This window comes from Camelus ferus, chromosome 13, assembly GCF_009834535.1.
Source record: "Camelus ferus isolate YT-003-E chromosome 13, BCGSAC_Cfer_1.0, whole genome shotgun sequence".
NCBI classification, from domain to species: Eukaryota; Metazoa; Chordata; class Mammalia; order Artiodactyla; family Camelidae; genus Camelus; species Camelus ferus.
Window position 1 is genome coordinate 39,753,587 of NC_045708.1, and position 12,795 is coordinate 39,766,381.

Sequence of the window (12,795 nt, forward strand, 5' to 3'; positions counted from 1 at the left end):
CCTTAAATTAATCTATAAGCCATATATATGGCTTATGGACTGATCTAAACTATAATCACTGAAATACAAAATTCATAACTTAGTTCTAACAACTTTGTTCTAAATGAATTTACTCTGAGAACATAATTAAACAATACTATAGATAAAACGTATTTTATATATATATATAAAACTATCAAGGAACAAAATTAAAAATTAAAATGAACTTTAAATATCAACTGGAAAAAATAAACGATAATCCATTTATGCAAGCAACTCAAACATACGCACAATCACACTGAGAGAGGCATCACGACAGAAGAAAAACATCTCAGCTGAATCAGTGCTAGATTCTGACCCTAGACAAGACACTGCACTGCTCTGGGCTTCGCTTTCCTAATATAAAACAAGAAGGAGGTGGAAGCAGATGATAATAAAGGCTCTTCCAGTTCTAAAATCTGATGTCAGTATTGACCACAGACACTTAAAAAGCTAACATGAAGTTCTGATTTCCATTTGCAGCAAAGGTATTTTTCTAAAAAAGAAAAACTGTTATGGGAAAGATGGTATCATATGACCTTAATGTGATACTGTATTTTATCTTCAACTGAACCATGATATAAAATTTCCATGCCTGTTAAGTAACTATCCAAGACACCCTTACCTTTCTTCCTAAAGAGTCAAGTTGATCAAGGGCTTCCTGAATGGCTGGATCAGTGGGTATTAAGAGCAGAAGCTTTCGTACTCGTAGAGTTATCCTGAAATTTTTCAAATATAAATTTTTTTCACATAGACCACAATTCCAAGAATGAAGTCATTTACTATGGGATGTGAAGTAATACACATTTTGAGTGAAAATTTATTTGGTTCCCTAACCTTAATAACATTCTCTCTTTCAAGCTTCAAAAAAAAAATATATATATATTTACCTTGGCTCTTCTAGGTTGGCCAGCTGGTAAAGCATGTCAAATACATTACAAACAAGTGCCATCACGACACCAGGGAGGGATTTCTCCTGAGGGGAAAAGCAAAATACAAACACAAATTTACAAAAGAATTTTCTCCTTTTCTGATCAAAGGTACAAACACTAAATTACTAGTCCTTAAATTCTGGTCACTGCAAAGCTTGAGGGACACAGAGTGCTCGTCTGCCTTGAGGAACAACATGCAGGAGCACAGAGTGAGGGGCCACCACCTGGGCTCACTTCTCCTGCCCACCTGCGGGTGGAGGGGCTAAGGCACCAAAAAGCAGAGAGCAGAGGAGGTAAAACAAAGAGCAGGAGGGCACCATGGAAAGCTGATCAGAGCTCGAACAAATGAGGCAGAGTGAGTGAAAGGCAAATTTAAAGTGATATATACATACACGTATACACACGCACTCATACACAACACATAGGTATACATATAATTTGAGAAAAAGTGGTTATCCTGTTTTTTCTAAAAGTGAGAAAAAGAAAAAAGTGGATACAACTGTAGAGAAGGGATTCAGATGTGATTTAAGTACTATGTTCTGGTTATAGGAAATAAAGAAACTAGACATCACTATGGAATGTATTTATATTCAGGAAGGCTTTTAATAAATTCAGGATAAACATGAGATAGTTTAAAAATATTTAATTTGAGGATGTCAAGTACATCGTTTCTATTGTTGATAAACTGTCATAATACTGCTCTGAGTGGGATTTTGTTCTTAAATTCTTGCTACATGTAAGTATAGTTACTTTAAGAAACCCCCAATACTAACATGAACTCTGCAAAGTTTCATGGTACATATAGCAAGGCTATACTCTCTAAGTTAGAGACACAGGCATACAAAGAACTGGAATTAAATGAAAGGACTGTATACAATAACTATGAAAAAGATCCTTCTCCTTCATTTAAAATCCTTTACTTCACATGAGGGCTAGTATTATCTTACTTTCCAGATGGTAAAAGGATAAAGAGCAGGACAGTCCTATCAGTTTTGTATCCCTGGTGCCAAGCTCAGTTCCTGGTATAGAAAAGGCACAAAAAACCTGACTGATTCATAAAGTCATTCAACAAATACTGACTGCCTATTATGCCTGAGGCACTGTTTTAGGTGCTGGAAATATAGCAGTGAGCAAAACAAAGGTCTGCTCTCACGGAGCTTAAATTTTACTGGGGAGAAAGAGAGACATTAAACAAGATAAATAAAATATACAGTATGTTAAACAAAAATAAAGGAGGGAAGGGAAATGAGACTTGCAGGAGTAGGAATGGGTTGAAAATTTAGACAGGATTGACACAGAAGGCTCACCAAGAAGGCAACATTCGAGTAAAAGCTGAAGAAAGTGAGAAAGAACCACCTGGATATCAGAAAAGCGTGTTCTGGACTCAGGGAAGAGCGAGTGCACGGGCCCCACTGTGTCTGAGGACCAGCAGGGAGGCCTGCACAGCTGAAGTGGTGAGAGCGAGGGAGGGTCATGGGGGAAGACCTCAGAGGGGCACCCCAAGTAGGCCCTGTAGGTCCCAGGAAAGACTCTGCCTCTCCCTGGCTCTTACTCTGAGTGAGATGGGAGCCACTGGAGCATCTGAGCTGAGGAGTGGCATAATCTGACTTCTGTTTAAAAAGATCATGGGCTGCTGGGCACCATACAGAGAAGAGACTGAATTGGTATGAGGGTAGAAGCCGTGAGACCAGTAGAGCACTACTAAAACCCTCCAGGTGAGGGATGATGGCTGCCTGGACCGGTGTGGAAGCTGAGGAGGCAGAGAAAAGTAGCTGGATTCTAGATGTGTTTAAAGGCAGAGTCAAGGATTTGATGATGGATACGGGTATGAGAGAAAGAAGGGGCACAAGGACTTTGACGCGAGCAACTGAAAGAATGGAGATGGTGTTCTCTGAGATAGGGCAAGGCTGGGATAAAGAGGTTTAGGGGAGGGGGGAGGTGGTAAGAAAGGGGCTATCAGGAGGCTCAGTTTTAGATGTATGAGGACTGTGTACCTATTACACGTTTAAGAGGAGATGCTGAGTAAGATGTGGGATCCACATATCTGGACTTAAAACTAAAGGTAAACACTGGGGAGTTATCAATACAATATATAAAGCTTTGAAACTGGATGAGATTCCCAAGGGAATGAGCACAGACAGAGGAGAGGGCTCAGAGGTCCTTGAGCCACGGAACTCCTCTGTACAGAGGTCAGGGAGATGAAGAGGAAGCAGCAGAGGAGACCAAAGAGGAAGAGCCAGAGAGGGAGGGAAAGCCAGGTGAGTCCTGAAAGCCAAGTGGAAAGAGCATCTAGAAAGGAAGTGATAACGTGGATCAACTCCACTGAAATGTCAGTAAGATGAGGACTGGGAGGTGGACATGACGGACGACCTTGCAAAGAGCCTGATTCTTTTCAAAGTGGGTCACAAGAGGATGGTAAAGAGAGTTTAGACAACTCTTTCAAGGAACTTTGCTGATTTGGGAAGGAGAGAATGGGGGCAGGAACTGAAGTAGAAGTTGGGGTGAAAAAAGTTCAAGATGGCAGAAATAATACAGTGTTTGAATGCTAATGGGAATGACCTAGTAGAGGAAAATCAATGATCAGCGAGGAGAGATGTAGGAGAGGAACAGCAAGCAGGGGCCAGGCAGAATCGTTTGGTGACTCAGGAGATTCGATGGTTTGGAAGACTGATGAACCTCAGTGCTGATCCCCAGCACTCCTCAGGAACGCAGCTCTGAAGAGGCAAGACTCATCTGACAGAGAAGGACACAATCATGCAAATCCATATGGGCCGAAGGCAAAACTTAATGATTGTGAAGTCCCTGTTTTAAAGTTGGAACATGTCCCTCAATACCTGCTCCATGGCATACGATGAACTAAACACGCCACTGCTGCTGCTGCTGGAGCTGGCTGAGGAATCCGCGGAGCTCCCAGATGGGGTCCCACTGCCAGACGTCTTTACTGTGAGGATCTGTTCATCAGAAAAGCCCAGCTGGTGGAGTAGCTTTTGATCTTTATTCACTGTCAGCTGCAAAAGGTGGTTTATTAACTACTGACAGGGAAAGGAAGAGGAAAATACTGGTACCAGACTAAAGTGTCACAAAACCTTTATCTACACCTACCAGACTGTCATTTGTAAATATCTGTATATTATCCACTGGAGAGCACAACTGCTTGGCTATCTTCCACCGGACACTCCCTATGGTTTCATTACTGTGAGCCTGTAAAATAAAATTAAACACTGTTGTGAGTAATTCGCTTAACTTATTCATTTGAACAACTGTTAGCGAGCATCTCTTGTGTACCAGGCACTGTTCTGAAAGCTGGGAACACAGCAGAGAACCCAAAGACAGAAATTCCTGTCCTTGTGAGGCTTCCCTCCTGCTGTAATTAAACATTCTATTCCATTCCCTCCACATCATGCATGGAATAAAATCTCAAGTCCTTCTTCCACTGCAGTGTCTTCCACTCTTTCCCGCTCTCACTGTGCTTGAGTCACACCAGGCACCTTCCTTGTCAGTGAACAAGCCAAACAAACTCCTACCTCAGTGCCTCTGTACCTGCTGCTCTCTTTGCTAGAAATGTTCTTCCCCAGAAATGGCTTACTGTCACCTTCATTCAAGTCTCTGTTCAAATGTGACCACCCCAGAGACCTTCCTTGTGCATCCTTATCTAAAATATGCCATGTGTACCCATCTTATCCCCTGTATTCCCCTTTCAATCTTTATAACACTCATCATCACCTGATATATATTTACTCATGTGTCTGCTTACACCCTGTCAGCTTCCTTTCATTTCAGGGCTTTATTTTAAATGTGTTTATTACCAAACCGCTTTTAGAATAGTCATTCATGCAGCTCTGTCAATCAACAGTGTTCTTATGGAAATAACAAGACAATATGGAAATGGCTTCAGGGCTTAAGGTAAACCTACCTCTACAGTGAAGGTATCTTTGGTAGACTCATAGGTAACATTAAGAGTTAAAAGATGTCCATGAAATGAAGCACCATGAGGTAGAATAGTTCGTGGAACAGAGTAAAAATCCTTGAAAAAGATACAGTAAGTCAAACAAGTGAGATGCACAGCACACTGTTAAATATCTCAAAAATACACACCTAACTCATTGAAACTAGTTATAGGAGGATAAAGTTGCTTAAGAAAGAGAGAGGTTTACCTCTATAGTGATCACATAGCGTTCTGCCAGAAGCAGCAATCTTTCAATTATTACAAGTTTAGTGGATCTATGAATTAAAAAAAAATTTGTTTTGAACATACTTGGAATGAATTGCTGTGAGCTCAATTTCAGTCTATTTCACCAAAACCACAATCAATTGGCCCTCACTGGTCAAAGACTGAAATTTGCAGACTAAACTTCCCTTCACCCAAGGGGGAGGTGGTTCAAGCAAGTCACAGCTGTTGCACACAGATGGAATAGGGAGAAGCCTGCCCTGCCCACATTTCCTTTCCTCTCCTTTTCTTTCTTCCTCTTTTTAAAAATAGTTGCTCCATAAATAGAGGACCTGGGTCTTCAGGCTTATTTGTCTACCAGTACACTGAGAATGAACAATCAATGAGTTTGACTCTCACAATCTCACAATTGAAATATGCCACTAATTCTGTAAACATACGGAATCTAACAAAGTTTTGAACTGCCTGAAATCTAGAAGACAAATGCAAACCATTAAGTATGCCACAAATAAGTTACTGCTTGTTGTAACTAGCCTAAGAATGAGGCAGAAGGACAAAAAAATTACTCATCTGTTTGAGCGAATATTCTTATTCACAGTTAAAGCATACAATAGAAGAATTTGTTATTCCAAGAGTTTTCAAAAGAAATCTTAAGAATTCAACACACATCAAGAGACATAACCACCTCTGGAACAGAAAACACACAGCAAGGAACTGCAGAATTCTAACAGACTCTAAAAACGAGCCCTGGGGTTTCCCTTGGTCAGACTTAAGGAATCTTACTTATCCTGGAAATACTAAGACGCCAACATTCAGCAGCTTACACGGTCACAGTTCCACACTTTATTAAACACTACATGTGTTAATACTGACAGATGGAAACCCAAGTGCCCTTAATTTAAACACTTACTATCCCAGAGAGTCTAGGTATTTCATACAGGTGTATTTCTAAATCTGGAAAGTTTTCAGATTTCCTAACAATAGGTCTGGTATGCTGATTAGCAGTATTGGAAATTTCACTTTAAAAAAAATTGGTTAAATACATTTAATAGTGTTCTAAATTCTTTCAGTCTACAGGCAGGAGCTAGAATTTGATATTCAGATAGAAAACCTTTAGGAAATATTTAAGTACTATAATAAGTGAACTGTTGTGTGAATTGTTTTAATTATGCCTCAGTGATGAATTAAATCACAGACAGCATTTCAAAACACTGTACAGATGAGAGAATAACTCCTCCCCCATAAGCTGATATCAGACTAAAGTGGTGAAATGAGATTAACTATAGTGTACTGGTCCAAAGGCAACTCTTATGTTACATATTCTTATTAACTCTGTTTAGAGTTTACAATTAATTAGAATATTTAAAAACTATCATGTGGTTTTGTTCTGTAACAGTCAAATATGAAATAATTCAGAATAAAAAGCATTTAGAAATGACAAAAACACACACTTATTTTAAAAAGTAGCAGTTTTGGAAATCCCAATACAGTAGTTCATAAATGTATTTCTAGGCTGGTTTGTTAGACAAATGAATCATTGAGGACCTAGGTCATAGAGATGGACTATATTTTACAAACATGTAGTTAGGAATTCTTAATGAAAGTCTATTTGAAATATACTCCAAGAATGTGGGAATGCAAAAGTCATGTTAGTATTCTTATCATGGGTTGAATCTATCATCACCAGTTTAAAAAGAGGTCCAAGGGTTGGGTTTTATTGGCTTCTTTCATATTAATAAAGTACACAGTACTCAACTCATTTAAAAAAAAAGAATGTGAACAAAGATACTGCCTTGATTCCTTATCTAAAGTAAGTCTTTAAAAAGAAAAGAAATATCCCCCACTGTAAATAAAGATAAGTAAATAAATACATACATAAATAACACGCTATAAAATGATTCTAGGAGCAGAGGAAACTGTATGAGCACCAATCACTAGAGGGCAGCAGAGTGAGGCACAGAGAGGGAGCCGTTCTCTGAGCATCCACCAAGGTTTCCTGAGCATCACTGACTGGGGGCTGCTTATCAGCAATAAAGGCTCACAAATACCCACAAAAGTATTTGAGTTACTTCAATCTAATGTTTCTAAATACTCATCTATTCTCCTTACTATATCAAATAACTATACCAAATACTGAACTCAGATTTCACTGGTAACATCTGAAAACACTCAACAAAGCAATGTGATTAAGAGATGTCAGTTCAAAGTTTCAACACATATTTGAGGATAAAGTTCTTATTAAAATTATTTTGAAAAATCATTTTAAGCAAATAACATTTTAACTATGATTATATCATAATGTACAATGTTAATCATATTCCACTTCATTTTGCTAATACTATTAATGCCCTAGATTTGACTATTCAGGGGAAGAGCTGTAAGATATCTAAGCAAATACTTCAAACTTGAAAAAAATTACTCTTCATACAATGAATATATCATATCTTCATTCCATCAGAAAGAGTAGGTTACTCATGTTATACAGAGTAAAAGTAAAAAGAATCAAATAAAATACATGATGGGAAACATGTAATTTCCCAGGATATGACTGTTTGAAAAGTTATGAAATAAAATAAGGAAGTAAATAATTGAGAGCTCTCCAAAGGGAAAAAAAGATTGCATTTTTTTTTTAAAAGCTGATCTGTGTTTACGCATTGTGTATTTGCTATAACTTCTGTGATCACTCACCTGTACGGAGACTGAACTGATGTGGCTACAGTTGGCATGGCAGTTGCTGTAAGCATTTTTGTTGCTCTGGTCACAGCATGTGTTAGAGTGGGGCCACCAAGTGCTGAACTGGCTGCCTATGGAACAGGAAATCAGCATTCCATATCAGGGTTTCTCAACCTCGGCTCTTCTAACACTCTGGGCTGGAAACATTTTTGTTGTAGAAGACTGCCCTGACTTCTACTCACCCTCTAGTTATGACAACCAAAAAGTTCTCCAGACATTGCCAAATGTCCCCTAGGAAGTAAAATAACCTTCAGTTGAGAACCATTGTTCTACATGTGTTAATTCTTACATGGTAACTCACTTAGGGGTACTTGAATATATTAAATGTTTTTATGATGAAATATTTGGATGGAAGTCGCAACTTGGAAACTCCTGTACAGATTCATCACCAGCACATATTCATCACCAGAAAGTTAAACTTACTGACTTTTGGGGGCAGTAGCACTTTATGCTTTTGGAATATTCTTTATTAGATTAATATTTATCTTTACTAGATACTAAGCTTAAACAAGCACAAAGTAGAAATGAAGATGAATGTTTAATGCTTTAACCATCATGCTGGAAATAAGGCACTGGAAATATATATGAGGTAGTATTACATCACAGGATTCTAATGGACAAAGACAATCTATACCACCTACTACTAGGGTCCTGCTGCGGCCTTTAATAGTGTTTATGACATAAATGAGGTGAAACATGGGGAAGGATGGGGAAAGAAGTAAGTGCTTGTATAAAATTTCTGGACAGAGAAAGAATCTATTAGAAACGTGGAATGTACAGCAGGCCTGTTTTCTGAAGGCAGTTCCTATACCCCAAAAGGGGGTGGGTTGGGGGCAGAACAGGGAAGAGGGATGGTGGAGGGAGAAGAAACAATTTCCCGCAAAGTAACACTTCTATGCTATGGGCATCAAAGCAAATGCCTGTTCCCTGTGTCCGCAATATGGTACTGTTGGCAAATCCTTCCAGTAGGATCCAGCCACAAATATCAACATTATACATGATCTCAAAATATAAAATTAGAAAAAGAAAAAAGACCCAAAGCATTTATTTTAAAAACAGGTTGAATAAAATCTGCTACTCACTTCTAATCTTGTGTAGCAATCAGCAATGAATTTCTTATGTAATGATACAGAATCCTAAAAGTAAGAGGTATATGGAAATTAAAATTAGTCTAGCATTTAGCTGTAATCACTATTAAGGATAAAATGTTAAAATAAAGAAGCCCAACTTTCAGGCATGCTAACTTATCAATTAAAAGTAATTATAATTTCCTGCTTTTGTGTATGTGAGTAACTTCTTTCCTTAAATACCCACCTTCTTTAACCTAGGATTTAGATTAATGTAACTGTAGTTTATGATTAACTGAATAGCTTCATTAGCAATTTCTTCATCAGGTGATTCCATGGCTATTTTCCAAATGAAATCCATTCCTATCAATTCCAGCTTTTCTACATACTGTTCAAAAGAAAAAAAAATTTATATAGCACACCAAGGTCACAAAATGATAGGCAGTTATTTTGTGCTACATTTTAAGTCCACACCTCTTCAATCAAGTTCAATATGAATTAAGGCTGCAAAAACTAAGCTACATATGAGAATATTATTACACTGATGTGAAACTTTAAAACAAAAAAGTATCAACAACAGAAATACTGGGCAACTTCCATGGAACCAGGACATGGAGATTTTTCTCCAAACATCCCTAAACCCAAGCTGGAACTCTACCCAGATGGGCTTACTGAAGCAGAAACAGCACAGGTATAATATGGGCACCATCTCCAGGGGCTTTTCTTCAAACAAAAGAGAGTCAACCTAGAAGTGGTTACTACTCACTGGGGCTCAATCTGGTCTTTTCAAAGCTTAGTTAGAAATGGCAGGATCCAAGGCTTACAAGATCTTGTTAAAAATTCTTACCACCTAGGAAGTCAGGTTGTGAGTGAAACAGACTTGGAAGAAGAGTCATTTTTTTGTCTTTCTTTTAAAGATGCACATGTAAATATAAACACAAGCTATATACATTCTATAGATCCATTTTCCTGCTTCCTTGTCTGTTCTTAAAAAACTTCCCTCTCAATCCTTGCCAGTGCCATCCCAGAATTAAAGATTTTGGTACTTTTTCAGGCAGGTATGAACTGCTGGATCTGAGAGGTTGAAAGCTTAGATGAGGTATCCCTGCTCTGCATTTACCTGGCCACAGGAGCGCTGGGTGCCCTGGGTCAGCAAGAAGCAAAGAGGGACCCGACAAGTCACTAGTGCAGGAAAAGGAGCCTCCTTCCTCCCACTCTAAGAGAAGCTCTGTCATCCGTGCAGAAGACTGCAGTCAAGGAAGGTACTCATTCTTTTAAAAAATCTGTTTTCTCTCAATTATGACATACAGTTTTTGCCGAATATCAAGTTTTACTAGATTATCCACATTATCTAGTTTTGAAAATAACGTCCTTACCAACTGAGCTCCTTGTCTTTTCAATCGATGATCACAGAGATTCACATTTTCAAAAAAAGTCTTAAATAAGTTAAAACCTGAAATTACAGAATGTCGGATAAATTCATGCACTTTAGGTAACACAGATAATCAATGGAAAAACAAAGCATATCAAGAGCTAACTCTTAGGACAAAACACGGGCATAAATTTTCAAGACTGTGGATTAGTCCAACAGTCTCTTAGATATGGTACCAAAAGCACAAGCAACAACAATGACAAAATATATAACTGAACTTCACAAAACTAAAAGCATTTGTGCTTTAAAGGACTATCAAGAAAGTGAAAAGCCAATCCACAGAATAGGACAAAATATTTGTAAATATATCTGATAAGGAATGAGTATGCAGAATATATGCATAATTCTTAAACTCAAAAATAAAAGGGCAAAAAAACCAATTTAACAATGGGTAAAAGATTTTTATAGACATTTCTTCAAAGATGATATATGTGACCAATAAACCCATGAATAGACACTCAACATCCTCAGTCATCAGGGAAATGCAACTCAAAACCACAAGATACCACTTTACAATCACAAGGACGGCTAAAATATAAAAGACAGTTTGTAATAATTATTAGAGAAGATGTGGAGAAATCAGACCCTCATATATGGCTGGTGGGATTATAAAATGGTACAGACACTTTGCAAAACAGACTGGTAGTTCCTCAAATGTTAATTATATGATACAACAACTCCACTCTTAGGTATATAAGAGAAATAAAATCCTCTGTCCACACAAAAACTTGTATATGAATTCCTATGGCAGCATTACTGATAATCAAAAAGTGGTAACAACCCAAATGCCCACCAACTGATGAATGGATAAACAAAATGTGGTGTATCCATACAATGAAATATTAGTCAGCCATAAAATGGAACGAAGTTCTGATACATGCTACAACCTGGCTGAACCCTGAAAACATTATGTCTCAGCATAATAAAAGAAGCCAGGTACAAAAGCGACATATTATATGAGTCCATTTATATGAAAAGTCCAGATTAGAATAACCCGTAAGGGCAGAAAATAGATGAGAGACTGGGGAAGGGCGAGTGGAAACTGCTACATGGTTTCCTTCTGAGGTGAGGAAAGTGTCCCAAGATTAAAAAGTGAAAGTTGAACAACTTTGTGAATATACAAAAAACACTTATTGTATCCTTAAAAAAAATGAATTTTATGGCACGTGAAATACATATCAATAAAAAATTTCAATTAAAAGAAACAATTAAAAAGAAGATTTCCATACTCTGACAAATTTTTACCTTAAGTGAATCCTTTTTGTACTAAGTAATTTCATGAAGACAGTTTTACAATTATCAGGCTGTGTAACTTAAAAATACCATTCATATAAAAAGGAACTTGTCTATGTATATAAACATATGTATATACAGATGTGTCTTTATACGCATAGGGCAAAGACCAGAAGGATATCTCAAACTGTTCAGCTTGAGAAGTGGACTGAGAAGAAAAGTATAAAATTTCTTACTTTAAAGAACTGAAAAAATGATTTTAAGTTTTTTCCTACCATTCATAGTGATTTCATATGACTCCAGTTTAAGAATTTTCTCCTTGAAGAGCTGCTGCTGAACATCACTCTCAAGATCATGCTGCCCCTTTGTAAACCATTCAAAACACATCTGCAGATCAAAGACAAACATTACCCTATAACTGGAATCTGCTTCAGGCAAATACATATTCCAAGCTGGGAAAGTAAAGATAAATAACTTTAAATTTTTCAAAAATTTATATTGCCATAATACTACTCAAAACTGAAATGCTTGTGACTCTAAACCTAAATAAAGCAGTTAGTTACCAGCAATCTTTCCCCTAGATAATGAAAATGTATACTCAAGACTTTTCACTGAATTTTATTTTACACTTCAATTTTTCTACTATCATTTATTAATAAGCCTTACTATGTGTTAGGCACTGTCACATACTTAGTTCTTTTAACAATCCTATGAAGCAACTAACATTGTTCTACAAAATGACATGCGGCAACAGCAATTCACTGTTACAAAATGTCAAAACAGGCATGGTGCTCCTGGTTTAATCCACTTTCAGCCGTGTAACTGTAGTTCTAGAGATCTGTCTAGGCATTCTTTTTTTTTTTTCTTTCCATTTTTTGGTTTTTGTAGGTAGAACTGTTACAATTTGACTGCACGTGTACAATTTATTGCATGTAAATATGTATACACAATATACTTCACATATTTGATTGATTGTCTTTTTTTTTTTTTTTTTTTTTTAAGAATTAGGTTTAATTATTTATCTTTTTAGAGGAGGTACTGCGGGTTGAACCCAGGATCTCGTGCATGCTAAGCACGCATTCTACCACTTGAGCTATATCCTTCCCCCCATCTGCACATATTTTAAAAAATTTACGTGTATGTACTGTTCATTGTTTCTAAGAACGTTTAGAGCTTTAGCTTTTTAAACTTACATGGTTATCAAAGGAATAA

The 12,795-nt window shown here is 37.3% G+C and overlaps 1 protein-coding gene across 2 annotated transcripts in view; it reads right to left on the reverse strand.

The window, feature by feature from the left end:
- Nucleotides 1-12,795, reverse strand: part of USP24 (ubiquitin specific peptidase 24) — a 120,115-nt gene that overhangs the window by 53,990 nt on the left and 53,330 nt on the right. For both annotated transcript variants that reach the window (XM_032494381.1, XM_032494380.1), the window contains exons 20-30: nt 11,859-11,970; nt 10,295-10,371; nt 9,166-9,306; nt 8,934-8,987; nt 7,807-7,922; nt 5,105-5,171; nt 4,864-4,974; nt 4,053-4,151; nt 3,785-3,958; nt 909-994; nt 644-737 (exon numbers count right to left, since the gene is read on the reverse strand). In XM_032494381.1, coding sequence (XP_032350272.1) covers nt 644-737; nt 909-994; nt 3,785-3,958; nt 4,053-4,151; nt 4,864-4,974; nt 5,105-5,171; nt 7,807-7,922; nt 8,934-8,987; nt 9,166-9,306; nt 10,295-10,371; nt 11,859-11,970 — 1,131 coding nt within the window. The remainder of the gene's footprint in view (nt 1-643; nt 738-908; nt 995-3,784; nt 3,959-4,052; nt 4,152-4,863; nt 4,975-5,104; nt 5,172-7,806; nt 7,923-8,933; nt 8,988-9,165; nt 9,307-10,294; nt 10,372-11,858; nt 11,971-12,795) is intronic.